The sequence below is a fragment of the Temnothorax curvispinosus genome, unplaced genomic scaffold (genome assembly GCF_003070985.1).
Source record: "Temnothorax curvispinosus isolate PA1 unplaced genomic scaffold, ASM307098v1 QBEX01007764.1, whole genome shotgun sequence".
NCBI classification, from domain to species: Eukaryota; Metazoa; Arthropoda; class Insecta; order Hymenoptera; family Formicidae; genus Temnothorax; species Temnothorax curvispinosus.
In genome coordinates this window covers 11400-26929 of record NW_020217544.1, presented here as the reverse complement: position 1 = coordinate 26929, position 15530 = coordinate 11400, and the positions used below count along the sequence as shown (strand labels likewise).

The 15530-nt window shown below is 40.0% G+C and overlaps 1 protein-coding gene across 11 annotated transcripts in view; it reads right to left on the bottom strand.

The window, feature by feature from the left end:
- The window catches only part of LOC112457413 (collagen alpha chain CG42342), a 78152-nt gene extending 62934 nt beyond the window's left edge, over nucleotides 1–15218 (bottom strand). For all 11 annotated transcript variants that reach the window (XM_025020442.1, XM_025020438.1, XM_025020439.1 and 8 more), the window contains exon 1: nucleotides 15188–15218. In XM_025020442.1, coding sequence (XP_024876210.1) covers nucleotides 15188–15203 — 16 coding nt within the window. In that variant the 5' untranslated portion in view covers nucleotides 15204–15218. The remainder of the gene's footprint in view (nucleotides 1–15187) is intronic.
- Between the last annotated feature and the right edge of the window lie 312 nt (nucleotides 15219–15530).

The following is a 15530-nucleotide window of genomic DNA, read 5'->3' as shown; positions in this document are numbered from 1 at the left end:
GAAAGAGCGCACGAGCGCGCGAAAGGGCATCCACGTGGACCGCCCGCTTGCCCGGTGTGACGGGTAGATAAAGGCTAACTTACACGGCTCAGAATCGACGTTCCTTCCAGAACAGCCAGGAAATTCAAATAAAGGCGGACGCACGGTCGGTCCTTCCACCTTTCCCACCCTCACGCTGACCTCAGCGTTTTCCAAGCGCTTCTCCGCGTCAAGGGAAATAGAAAATGATAGTATTCTTACGGCCCGTTGGGGGGTAAACTGATAGAACTTCGTAACGTTCTACAGGATTTGATAAAAAATTTCATTATGTCGTTGAAAAATAATGTGGCTATCAATATTCGGCATTATAAAAGTGTCAGATATTATGACGTACTTAATGCTAAAATTTACGTACGCGAGTTTGTGTTGTATTGTTATTATTAAAAACATTAAATTTTTGTGAAAAAATTAGAAGATATCTATATCGTTACTTTGGATATATTACTTTTGTATTCAAATAACGTACTTATTTTGCCCGGTGTTAGCTCCCAAGGGATTTAGTCGGGAGTTTGTAATAAATAGTATTTCTCTCTCTTTCTCCTCCGCTTTCTCTCCATTTTATCTGCCCCTCGCGGTCGTCGCAAACAACGGGAGGTGAATTAACGCAGGACTGGTTAATGAGCAAAGCATTTTAACCCGCCTGCGTGACATGCTCTGAAAGCAGACGCGACTCTACAAATCACGAAACCTTGCGAGATTTCTCAAATAAGAACGCGTTTAGTTAAGTGATGCAAGTCTAACACTGAGGATACATGCGGTAGAAGAATGTAATTTCCACTCGCGATTTACAGTTATCTCGAAGTGCATCTCGTGATATAAAATGTTAGATATATCTCCAGTAAATTTTATCTAAAACCTTCGTTTCCCACGAAACTTAACCCAGCATTACTAACGTGAAAATATGTGGCACAATTATTAAAGGGGAGCTTATTAAACCTCAGCTAATCTAATCGTAACGCAAAATTTTAAATTAAGTCTGGTACAGTGAAACCAAATTATACCAATAAAAGTGGTATTATTCAAAACTATTAAACATTTTTTTTATTACAGAGATAGACGCAGAACAGTTGTAAAAATAACACTGTGCTTGTAGTATCTGGAGTTTGTCCGCCTTAGTAACGCCGGATTAATAATACAGAAACTTCAGAATCGAGAATCAGTCGGAAAGAAAGACAAATTTCGAAAGCTGCAGCAGCTGCATAATGAACGGATTGATGCTCAATTATTCGCAATAAATTCGGGAGTGTGCTGAAAGATTTAGTCTCGATCGACTAAAAGTGCGGCTTCTCGAGAGGCAAAGACGAGAATCTGAATTTACATATTTACCAAAAACGTTTCCACGGTAAATGTACTATCTCCGGTAAACACACGGCGAAGCGCTCAAAGATACGCGAGCGCAAACATGCAACTTCTTAGAGAAGAGGAGATCGCCGGAGACGCCTACGGCAACGCTCGTATGTCGCTGCGGTGAACCTCGTCGGAGCGGAAAAAGAAAGAGGAGCGTGTATGAGAAGAGAGCGAGGAGCGCGTTAAAAAATATATATTCGCCATGTTAAAAGGCGTTCGGTCGGCGCTTCTGGCCGACTGCCATAACGTCGTTCCGCAAGTGAAGTATATACGTACTCTCGAACGAACATGTATCTATGATGTCGACCATAAGATACATCAAGATCGAACATTACCGTGTTAAATCATGATCAACATTTGTAGGCGAACTTTATCTCGTTGCTATGCGAAAGCTCGCAAATGGCCGGCTCGATAGCACGCAAATCAAGTATTCTACGCGTATTTGACATATTTTTTAATGTTTATTTTAAGAGTTTTCGTTTTAGGAATGTACGAGTATTTGTGTAAAATGCCGATATCGGAAATTGGAGGTGAACGTTTTCGAGACGAATTTAAGTAACTTGCTAAATTATTCGAGACGAATTTAAAAACTGCCAAATGTTATTTTAGCGTCAATAATTTTGAGTCACAAAAATCGAAAATTCTACATGCGAATACAAACACATCGAGAATCATTTCACACAGCCGTAAATATTGGAATATTGAAAAAATACTCAAAATTAATATCTGTAATTAAATCTAGTCGATTCGAGCAGATTTTGATCAAATATTCGTTCAAGTTTATTTGATAAATAACAAATTACAAAATAACTAATATGACTAATATAATAATAGAAACTGAAGAGATGTAAACATTTATACATATACAAAAAGCACAACAACATGCATATGCAAAAAGAGAATCCTACTTCCCGTTGTAGCGTTAGATGAGCGTTCACGACGAAATTGTCGTCGTTGATGAAAGTCATTTGATATTAAGTATTCATATATATGGTTACTGATGAGGCGGATAATTGCGCGAGAACGAGGGAACGCGAAATCTCGAGGGCTACCAACGCGCTCGTAACATAGCCATCGTGTACCAGGCACGCATTAGAGGAACAACGAAGAGAAAAGCTACAAAATACAGCGGTATGCGGCAGGCTCAACATATGGTACGTAGGCGTGCAAAAGCGAGTCGCGGCATTTCGACGCGGCGCGATCATCAACGTGGGCGGAACGAAACTTCATCGCTATACCGTTTTCGCGATGGTTCAATAATGAGCCATTTGTCTGACGAATGATATAAGTCGTATCTGGTAACGCATGGTAAACGAACAGACAGCTCGAGAAAGTATCGTGCATTTAAGAATGACGAGAAATGCATCCGGCGACAGACCAAAGGTTGCATTAATTGAGTCTTAAAAATAGACGGAAAATATACTGTCAAATATTAAAGGATAAAATTTAAACCAATATCTTGAGTTAAATAACATTTTGTTATTTTTAACTACCACGTGTGTCAATGATTTTAACACAAAACAGTATTACTTTAATTCCATTGGTTTAATTAAATTAACATTATTTTTGTTAAATTAACGACATACATATGAGTAGGAGCAGTGGCGACCTATAGAAATGGTTAAAAATGACTCAAATTGAGTATAATTTGACACTATGAATTTAACAGCGCAGATTATCTGAAATCTCTCAGATTGTATCGAATTTCGATAACGGTTCCCTTTAAATTGTTCCAAGTCCAACACGCTTGTTTTGTCTCACTCAATGAAGTAAACGCGATGAAAATCAGGCTGCGTCGTAAATAAGACAGGCGGACAAGCCGACAGGAAAATGTCGACTATTTTGTTACGAGCGATGAAGAGTGTGGATTGATACATGAAACGCAAAAGAGTTATTATGCACAATTAAGCGGTTAGAAAATAAGAGGCGGATGTCTCCTGCGTGTCTCGCTTATTACGCGAGCGAGTTTATCGAAGCGGAGCCTAATAGCATGCACGAGACATGCATACCGCACGAGACATGGCGGAATCATGGATGCTTACGCGCAAGAAGCTTTTTTTTATTTTTTTATTTAATTATATTTAATTACAACATAGATAAGGATTGATTCTAAAAATATATTTACTTTATACACTCATTATTTTTGTAGACACGTTAATTTACGACTACAAAGGCTTTTTCTTTGCCAAGCGCGATACCAATACTGCGAATATCGGCCGGCATTCGCAAGAGTAAAATATCATCTCTTATTACGTCATTGGATTCAAACATCGCTAAGTAAGACATGCTGCGACAAATCAGATTGATCCGACGTGTTTGTCGAATAATTGCTCACTTAATAATTGCTTACTTTCGCTACGCGTTTTATCCCAACGGAATCCCGTGAGGATTTTAATATTCTCTTTACTTTTGCGTTTCTGTATCGTTCTACCGTCAGAATCGCTCGCGAAGCAAGGTTTAATAGTTTTGTTTGCTCTTTGCCGTTTCTCTCGTCGCGAGCGTTACTTTATCGCACCGTAGCGTATAATTACGGATACGCGAGATTTTTAATATTTTTGCCGCTTTCTCGTTGCGACCGTTCGTGTTGCAAGGCTATCGATAATTCTTTTTAACTCTTTGCTTTGTTCCTTCTTTATTAGTCGTTCCGTTTGCTAAGAGAGATTATAAGTGCATATTGCTAACTTCATATTTTAACACACACATTAACATTTTATTTTAATACATAATAAAGGAGCCAAGTTATGAACGGAAATACATTTCTGCATCGTAAACACATTAACATATGAAAAAAGTTTGAAATATTCAAAGAATTTTAAATGTTAATATAAATTCGCGTTTTAACGCTTTCGGATGTTCCTGTCTTATAAACGATTAATGCTACGAAGCGGGGGTATTATCTGGTGGATGTGTTCTCCATTACACTATCTGTTTTGATTATGATTGAACCGACCAACTTCCCGGACATCAACGGATAATAGAATGTAGCGCTGGTCCGCAATTCGCGTGTCGCGCATTTGGAAAACCTAATTAGACTAGACAAATATGTAGCAACGATCCCGCAGTGAAAAGCAATTACGTCTCTGTCGCTTCTCGATTTGTAGGTTTAATCGTCTCGACGAGTATGCAAACTGCCGTATAGAGTGTCGATTGCTGTATCTCGCTGGTAAATCCGTAGAGCCTAGATGTATACTCATGGCGCTGCGTTCATATATGATCCGATTAGAACTGGCGAAAAATCTATATCGATATAGTCGTCTATTTGTGTCGTAAAAAAATAGATGTATACATATAGCCATTTCAAACGAACAAAATTTTTCACAAATTAACACCCCGTCTAATTTAATTTAATTTATCATTCCTAAGTAATATTAACCAAATCAATATTAAATCGATATCGACGAAAAAGTGGGATTATCATTATGCAAAAGTATTAAAAATATAAAACAATGCACGATCCAACAAAGAGAAAAATTCGATTTTAGATTAATTAAAAAATTAATAAATAAAAAGAATGAGGATAATTTTGAAAGATTCACTATGTATTAATGAGAAAATATGATCGATGTTTTCTTTTGGCAAAATTTAATTTACTGTAGTTTTACCGTATATTACAAGAATTACAAAACTGTATTTTATCGTTGTAAAAAAATCTTTTACGTCTATTTCCGATAGCATCTCTATTTTGAATCTTTTTCGAGATGATATTCGACTACGTGATACATTGTCTATGATATATGTGCGTAACATTTCCTTTCTTTTACTTCTAACAATAAGACGACGATTTAAAGCACCGAATTGGAAAAGCTGAAAATAAAATTCAAATATATACGATGTTACCGCGAAGTCACATGCTCATGTTAGGTATAGGATTAACATTAAACCGGGGATGTGAGATTCTTGTTCTATTTTAAAATTCAAACATGCAGGAACACGTTTCCGATTGCAGCACTGGCTTACAGCAGCGTTCCACTCAAAAATATTTCTTTTTACGGACGCGACATTTTTTATGGTAAAAACCGGAGAAATAAATCGCCGTGGTGTAGTATTGCGCACACGGAAAATTCAGAGATCCGACAGACGTCCCGGCGCTAGACGAGTCTCTCGTACTACGTATTTCTGTATACCAATTATTATACAATTCCATTCTACGCTAACGACTCTTGCGCTCGATTTCACATTATCTACGCACGGAAACAAGGCACGCAGTGTTAAGTGCTCGAGTGCGCTGCATTCGAAACCGCATCGACAAACGCACGCACGCACGCACGCACGAAACGTAGAGACGATTGCTCGCGCGAGTTTGTGAACGTGCAAGCATAATAGAGCAATTATACTCGATAAAATGTGAGAGGGGGAGAGCAGTCGCGACAGAGGGAGAATTATACGCGATCCGTTTACTTTACCGACGAGCTTAATTCTGCATCGGCAGGTACCAATTTCTTGTCGCCCGATTATACCGCAGACGAGCCAGAGGCCGTTTACGAAGGAAAGTCAAGCACGTCTCTTCCTTTCCATGTCGACATCTCCTTTATGTTTCTCTTATTCCCGTACGGTTCTACCTTTTCATTTGTGCCAAATTTCAGTAATATGTTCCTCGAGAAATTTAAGTCGAGCCAGTCAGTTTGAGAGTTTCGAGAGCACGAACAGATAAGAAAATTCTATTTCTTTACTCCGAGGTAGATTTTACTCTCCGACATTTTAAGATCTATTTGCCGAGATATTTAATCGTCTTATAAATTGATTTCCATCTGACCGACGCGACGTGGCATCTGTCATTAGAATTTAATGCGATAAAAACGCTATGTATATTTGCTCGCGGGAGTCGCTCTTATTGCTGAGTCTACGACCCTTCCACGTTAACTCTGAGTGCGATTTTATATTCCCGTCCTCTTCGATGTGATTTCCCGCGAAATCTTATTACTCAGCGTCAGCGTTCAGCTTTTCAAGTGTTTTTATGAATATTCCGAACTCTGAAAAAAAAATGCAAATATCACCGCGTAAAGCTTCGCGATCGGAGGAATTAATAATATCATTGGACACGGTTCATTAGATAACTATCGTAATTACTATTATCCTGAATACGAAAATGTTCCAATTAATGTACTTAAACGTAAGCTGTATTTATGACTGCAGAAAGTTATATTCGATGCAATGTCGTATGCGTACGCGTATTTTTGCGAAACTCTAACTCCGTAATACGGCGCTGCAAGAAGTTATTATGATTTCAAGTCTCCGCGTGTCTCTCTCTCCCGGAGATCGATTATTATTTTAATATCGACTTCCTGACGAATGGCCGCTCCCGTCCTCGTAAAATATAATTGCAGCATATTCTATTATACAGTCGGGACACGTTGCGCTTACCTGCTTATTATCGCATTCGAATTATAGTGGAATAAATGATTTTATTAAATCCATCGCGAATTAATTGCATTAGATGGTTACCTGTTGGATATTCAATCAACGGCAAAATATTATAATTAATATCGTTTTTCATCCTCTCTCACGCACAATTCGTTTATCTTGAAGGGAATACATGTAAACAGATTTACAGAGAAAATTGATGAAATTATCATCGCTTTTTATTGGTATCACTTTATTGGTATTCATCATATCATTTAAATTTATCGTGTTTCAATATTTCCTCGATTTTTTACTATAAATAATCCTCTCTTCGCACAAAGAGGATATTTCCTGTCTAGAATTGCGTTAAAAAAGAAAGAAAGACTTCTAATCTGTATCAGACGTATTACTCAACGTTTTTCTCGTTTCTGAAGCTTCACGCAACATTAAGTCGCTCTAAACGTACGCCACGTGACATCGCAGTTAGCCACGTGGAACATTTCACGCTCTAAATTTAAGTCGCGAGTAAAGCTCTCCACGACGCGATACACCGATCGCCCGTCCGTTCCACCCGACGGAAGAAGAATGTTGTTTTTAGGGCATTCCGACTTGAGGCTCGGACAGGGAAGCTCGCGTCGCCGTTGTTTTACGGCCTTACGCTGGATTCCGGCGACCGATTAATTTTCACGAGCGTAAGAAGATATTTACGAGCCGACCATCTGCTATTGCTTATTTTGCTCCTCTCGCCCTTCCCGACGCGGCGCGGTGGTCCTAGTGATTTCACGCGATCTTTCTCTTCTTAAAATTTATCTGCTTATTCGCTCGCGTTCGCTTCCGTGGTGCAAGTATTTTGCATAAATACGATTTTAGACGGAATCGTCGTCGTCTCTATCTGTATACTTTAAGCAGGGCTTAAAGTCCAAATTCGGGGCCGCTGGAGTATTAGACATCTGAACTGCACAGCAGTTCGAGGACGGCTTAAATTCTTCATAGCTGCGGGTTACTTCGAGTTTAAGCTAATCTGGGTATATGGTGAGAGTTAATTGGAATTAGCCTAGATAGAGAGAGACGCGGTGCAATATAATAAAGCGATTTAAATTCCTACTCTATGCTTCATCGTTAGTTGAAAGATATTAGCGCGAATAATATTCCTCGAAGAAATAAAAGAGTAAGAGTGTTAATTAGAAGAGTGTATTGTTTCTTAGTAAGATTACCTCGATCGATCGTTATACTAATTAGTAGCCAACGTAGACCACGTTGTTATGTCTCGCACGTTAATAACACTTCGCTAAAGCGAAGACTCGATCGAACCTGAAGGCAAAGTTAAAACGACGTTGTTGAGGGTTGTCATAAAACCGTTCAATTGTTCCGGTTTGAAAATCAAAGCGGCTTATTTACCGAGCCGGACAGGTGAAATTGCGGACGAAACATTTGTCCGGCGGCGTCGACAAACAGCGAAACCAGAATAATCCGCAGCAATGATAAATTGAGAATAATGGAGGATAAATAATAACGGTTCGTATGTGCTGCGTGCGACGATCCTCGCGCGAGAGAGAGCAGACCCCCTCATTGTCGTTCTCGCCACTGTAAATTTCCCACACGTCCAACACGGTCCCAGCGTATCGTACCGTATAGCGCGATCCGCTGTATATCATTTATTCTTACTTTCATGCTACTGCCGGCTTTTATCATGAAACGCGTTATTCGTTCCGTATTTCCCCCGGATGAGCAGCTCGCTTGTCCACTGTTGTTCTTTTTTTCAGGGTGTTTTTCTTTCTGTGTGCGCTATCCTCGGTCTCCTGGTTCCACCATTTCCTGCTTCTAGCACGAAAAACCGTTTGCGGAAGATCCTGTCAACCGGGAATCCATCGTTGTCTCCGACGAACTGCTCGCGCGTCTGTTTCTCTTTCTCTCTCTCTCTCTCTCCCCCCCCCCCTCCTCTCTCTCTCTCTCTCTCTCTCTTATTCGCGTGCTGTCTTCGGAAAGCATCGCGTTCTCTGCAAACAACTGCGGAGATTGTGCATATCCGAACTGTCTACATAAGCAATTAGCGGAATTTCTGAAGCTGAAGGCTCTCCAGAGATCTCGGTGAAGGAATACCGCAATTGCCAAGCAAAATCATATTAGTTATGTAACGTTAAACTTTGCATACGCCTATTTTCTAAAGAAAATTAACACCGATAATAACAAAATTAATAACGGTTCCTGTTAAATTAATTTGAATGTATCTAACAATAAGTCAATGATTTTCGTAACTTAAAACCAAATAATAATAATATCTAAAAGTACATACTTATAAATATATATGTGTAAACTACAATAGATTTAAATTAGATTTCATGTAATTCGAGTTAAACGTTAAAAATGTTGCGTTGTTTGAGAGTCAATCTTTTTCTCGTTACGTTCTTATAACATATATTTTATATAGTAGACCTCCGTATAACACGAGAAATGCGTTATATGAAATTACATGAGGGTCTCTACTGTACTTATATTCTACATATTTACATTATTTTAAGAAAGTCTTCACTAGCAGACATTATAATATAATGTGATAGGAAAAGAATAAGATAAAATATATTGTGACGGTTATCACAGTATAGTTTTCGATAGTGAAGTCAGCATTCTCTCTCGGAAATAATATCGTCCATAAAGGATCTTGGAACTCCCAACTTTGGGTGTTAGAACCCAAACACGCATTTTCTTTCCGATCCACGGTCGTCGACCGTTTATCTTCCTGCGGGAAGCCATCTCGCACCCTTCGTGAAGAAAGTTCACCCTCCCGACACTCGAGATAGCCATTAACCCCGAAAAAGCCAGATGCGATTTTCTCGACGGACTGGCAGAAATTAGTTCGCGGTTACTTGGTGAAAGGCAGCACGCGTCGCACCATTTATTAGATCGTCCGGATTACGAATTGCGAATACCAAAGTCTGAGCAACTTGGCACTTTAGCACTTACAACTTGTTAGTAAAATATGACTCCATTTTGACACTAACTAAACTAATTGATATTCGTAGAATAATATATAAGTCAATAGTCAATATGAATTAGAATAAAATCTTGGAAGATAATATATATATACCTTAGTCGTATAGGAATCACGGAAAAAAACGTTTTGCTGCAACAGCAAATCTATTTGTTAAATATGGGACAACTAACATTTTTTGCTGCGAGAGCTCATTAATTTTGCAATAATAGCAAAACATTTTGTTACAATAGCAAACAGTTTTGCAGAACTTTGCTATTGCAGCAAAAGGTTTTGCTATTATTGTAAAATTAATTAGCTCTCGCAGAAAAAAATGTTAGTTGTCCGTATAGTAGCAAATTTTTTAGCTAAATTTTTTTCCGTGAATAAAAAAGTTATTCATAACAAAACTATCGTATTAATCAAGTTTCATTATACAGAGCAAAGCACAGCAACGAATTACATATGCCACACATATCCATGTTCTGCTTGAAGTATTTCTATCCGCTATTACAAGATCGACATCTTAATCAGCGTCGGTAGACGATATAACACGAGCATGTTGGCAAAGAGGAGGAGGCGAAAACGGCGCGACGCGAGTGGAGATGACGGAAGACGGAGAGATGATACATGCTAGATGGATGCAATTTATTATGTCCTTGAACGAGCAGCGAACGCCTGCTCGAACGTGGTAGAAACGAGTCGCAAACTTTGCGCGCTTTAGACAGTACGAAATACAAGGGACAAACTACGGGGAGTAATAAAGTTGCTGCAACGTGGCGGCTGATTTAATAGAAAATATGCAGATTATGGCGGCGCGAGCGACGCAAAGACCAAGTTAAATAAGGAAGAGGCGGGCGCAATGATGCGCATCCTGCAATGATGCGTCTTTACCGAAGCCGCCCTAAGCACCGTCATTAAAATAAATGCGCGAGCGACGTTTCGCACGTGTTAACTCTCTTCGGTTCTATGAGATTCAGACAGAATTATAGCCATATAGTCTGTTTTCCGTGTGTTCTTTAGCTTCTAAGATAATAAAAATGATATCTAAAAATGCTTTGTGACTGCGAGGCGCAAGAATTGTTACTGATGGCGTTCACCCCGAGTCGCTAACACACCTTTATTCGATTGGCGAGAAAATGCGGTGCAAGTGTTCTGTATCAATTTTTGAAAGTACCCAAACACGTGGCAGAAATAAAATTCCTCTGAAAATATCTGAGAGGTAATATGAGAATATCTACTGTAGTAGCGACATGTGCGGAATGGAGAAACCTTCGATTGGAAAAGGGAGAACCCTTCATCTCTCGAAACAAGCAATACCCTCGAAACACTCAGCTGCGAAGTAGAGGGTTGCGCTCGACACGCGGTGAAATAGGCGAGGTATCCAATTATTTGGAACACAAATCCTACGTAAAATTAATAAAGTTTCAGTTGTCGCGTTGTATTTGTCTAAAGGCTACCCGTACGTAAACGATTTATCGTACCTTTCTGGACCACTATTTCGGCAAAGCGAGAAGCGACGGCCGCGGAGAACGCTCCGCTCTGTCTGGCAATCTTGCATAATTCACTCGAGAGTGTGCATGCACGCACGGTAGGCGAAACCAGAAGCTCAAGCAACTTGCGGGAAAAAGAACTGTTTACTCCCCTCCCGCCTCTCTGTTTCCCTTTTTTTCTTTTCCTCCTTTAATAAGGCGCCGTCTTTGATGTGCTTACGCTCGCTTACGCTCTTGACTTTGCTTACGCACCGGCTTCCGACCTCGGCCCCGATACGGGGAGAATTTTGCCAAGGCGGACGTGCCTCGGAGTCGTGCACGCAGATCTTGGCAGCGAAAGACCGGAATTTCACAAACGATAATAATCCTACATTTTCTTCTTAAGTGAATTAAAAGAAGTAAAAGAAATGTATATCCTGAAATACGCGATTGTAATGATGAAAAATGTAATAAAAATTGTAATAACAATGATAAAAGTGTAATAATGGGAAGAAAAGTGTATATTAATTCATGACTCCGACAGCTATTGTTATAACAAATTATTCTCGATTCAGATCTGAACTCGCTGCAGTTGCCCCTGATGGAGCGCCGCACGTGTGAGTGAGTTCAGCGAATACGAACGCGTGGGTGTATTGAGACGGTGGAGGAATTTCAACTCGTCTCCTCAAGGAAACGAGTAAGTGCTCTCGTTGTTGCGCGAGCTTTACTACGTGGCCGACCCACGAAGCTACGTAGCTGTGTGTCTAGCCTGCAATACAACGCCCACGGCAGTGTGCTCGCGCTTGCACTTACGCGAGAGCGACGCGCATCGATCGGGTTTAATCTCATTTTGACCTTCCGAGGCACATGGCATGCAACTTTTAAAACTGCCTCTAAGGCTCCGGGATCTACCGTCGAAATAAAAGCTGCAGGCGCGTAACCGTGCAAATTTTTATATCGCTGCTGCATTCGTTTAGTTATACTACTTGCCGTCTCGCCGCTACTCATCCGGAAAACGTTATTTCGGCGAGAGTAATGTAATATAAAAAAGATAAAGCGAAAAACAAAGAGAGAGAAAGCGCATATACTTTAGAAGAGCTCGTTTAATGTTACATGCTTGTTAAATATTTTAATGGGACATACATTATGAGAAAGCATGCATCACATTATTTTGTATCTCTATCATCCTCGCTACGTGATAATTCCAAAGTATAATCTAATAAAACGCAATGTTTAATAGCGTAGAAATAATTTTTCTATATTTCGGGAAATTAGCTAAATGAAAATGTCTTTAGTCGACTATATAGTTGAGTTAATCGACCGTATACTTGTTAAATTTCACATCTAAGTTCAAGCTCTTCCAATTTAATTAAGCTTCGATTAGCCTCTTAGGACTTTGTCACCTCGCACAGACTGATGTAAATTCCTTACGCTCTATATTGTCACATAGGCGCCACATTGAATTATCGCAACTCCTACAGCTGTTTGTACCGTCGCAAGCAGTTACAAATGTATCCTCGACTTCTCCGTCTTCACTCCGATCGCGATCCTTGGATGTTTCATTAGCGTTAACGATCCACGAGAGAACGGTTAACGTGGCAATACGTGAAGGTGACGTTTGTAGTGTCGCGAGGCCGTGAAGTGCCGAGGCAACTCGATAACACGTATTTCAAGGTTTACGAGCGTCGTTGGATTGCCGAACAAACGAACGGATGGCACTTTTCCGCACTCGAATACAATAAAATAATGCGTATACGCATAAAAATGCATACGAAGAATGACCCCAAGCGGATTTTTTTTTAATTAAAAGATTTAAGTAAGAAATGAGCTTTAACTTTCGTTATCTGCTCTTAATTCTTATGCTTATTTTTCCTATTATTCTTAAATTAGATTTCTTTTCCTCAGATGTTTGTCATCAAGAAAATATATGTATGTGAATGGTATATAATGTGTCAATGTATGTGTATGTGTCCATAGTATACTGATTGTGAGCTCGGGTTCGATAGGTTTGCTAGACCCAAATGACTGAGGACCATTCATCCTTGCGGGGACGAGCGGATATGTTTGACACGCTGCCTGCCGCGGCACCTAATAAAAAATGTTAATATGTATGCTTCCCTTGAGAAACCGGCGAGTGTCCCGCGACAGTCGGATAGAACGTCTACAACTCAAACGCAGAGAAACAGAAATCCGAGATGTTTGGAACACCCGGAAAGCCCAGGTAAGAGGGAGTGAGAGAGGAATTTGAGTGTTTAGGAAACGGCGCTATAACGCGCGTCTGTCGCCAGTCGACGAGAATAACGACGCGAGAAACCGGCGACGAATCGATTCAAGTTTGCGTTTCTCTCTAAAGTCATCGCGGTGCTAATTAATCCATACGATGAAGATTCTTGCGTTTGCAAATAAACGAGTAAGCGGTCGGTTTGCTTAGCGTGTTCGCTCTATCTTTGGTCCATCTAAGATGCTTCCACCTCCATTTGTCCACAATTTTTATTAAGTAATCGTTCTGTTCGTTTCACCAAACCAGATAAAATGGCTTTCGGTGGAAAAGAGACATTGCCAAGATAAGAGTAATTTCCCGGCAATCTTTCGTTCTATGTTAGCGGAGAAAACTAAGGAAAAGCGCCTGTGTAACATAATGATGATAAAGAGACTCGGTGTGTGTTTGTCACTACTTGTCACTATTATTTATACAGTAATTTTTCATTGTCTGTACAAGAAGTTGCACAATGAATAAATTTGAATAATAAATTCTTTGATCTTATTTCAGTATTAATTCTGTCTTAATAAGCATTTAATACGGATGACACCATCGTGCAACTTTAGATTAGATTATCTCTTCAAACTCTTAATAATAATAATCGACAAAATTTCTTACGTATATTAATAAGTAGTATTATAAAAATTATTGTGGTTCGCTCTAACTCGTTCATGCGAAATCAATGTTCTAAGCATTGCTTTGTAAAATAAATTTGATCGAAAAATCAGAGAGATTATGCAATACAAAAAGTGGAAGGATCAACCGAATGTTTTACAAAACGACACCTTCGTCAGAATCAGTGTGCAAGCAGGATCGGCATTACGGAATCGGCGATGGCGTTGGTCGCGCTCGTAACTCCGGCGCGGATTATCTCGATTCTGCGTTACGAGCACGCCCCATGTCGCGCCCTTTCAGAGTCATCGTAATATCTGCCTCCACACTACCCTTCGTGGGCCGTTCCTACACATGCAGGCGTTACATTGAAATCCCGCAAAAGTCACTTAACGTCGAACGCCGGCGGTTTAAGATCCTGTAACATCGCCGGAAACAGCGTAATAAATTCTGCAGATAAGCGCCACCGGCATTCTCTTTCTCCTCCGTGTATGCAAAGAAACCACACAGTCGCGCATTCTCCCCCGTCTACCGCGTAACTTGTCCTCTTTCGCAGGACGACGATTCTGTTCTTATAGACTTGGCTTTACCGTTGATAATGTGTGCTCGATCGCGACCATTGCTCGCACGAGTCTTTCAACATCTAGAGAATTTCGCACGACACGAATAAACCAGTTATTGCAAAACCATTAGTCAGGTTTGCAGCGAACAAATAAAACGAGAATTAATTATCGTTATTAATAACTTTTTCAGGATCCGTCCGTAAGAGGTATAAATTTTTACAGTTTTCAACAAATTAAAAAAAAAGAAAATAATATAATTATAAGTCTCACATAATGCATCGCAATCATTTTCATTTGCATATTATTGTAAGAAAAATAAAATTGCAAGAAAAATGAACTTTTATACTTGTGCTTAACAAGTATATATTTTTCTTATCTGGATAACAAGAAATGAAACTAAAAATATAAAATAGCGTATCAAGACGCATAGAGAAAATCAATATTAAATGATCGTTAGTTCAATTTTCATATACAACGTCTTTCGTAGTCTTTCTTTTACCTAACCCTTGCACAAATCGTACTCGATTTCGCATCGTCCCGTTTTTACGTGGCAATTTTCGGAAAGATAGCTCCAGTTCAATGTTACCTATCACCGCAATCATGTGCGCTCCGGTAACGATCGATTGGCTGCTCGCTCTACGAACCGAAGGAAGTCCTCGTCACGAACCAAACTGATTGTAACGCGAGTCGTAATACGCGTACGTGTACGACATCGCGAACGCGACCGAGCGCGACGAATTGAACGAGCGTCGCGGAAAATATCCGTACGTGAGCTCTCGGTTATGGTCGGTCGCGCAAACTGTTAAACCATACCGCATCGCGTACCGCACCGCATGTAGCCACGTGTGGCATGCTGTTCGCGAGTGCGAAAGTGCCGACGTGCGCCTCCGTTTTTTCCCCTTCCTTTTCCTAAATCGCTGACATCGCGC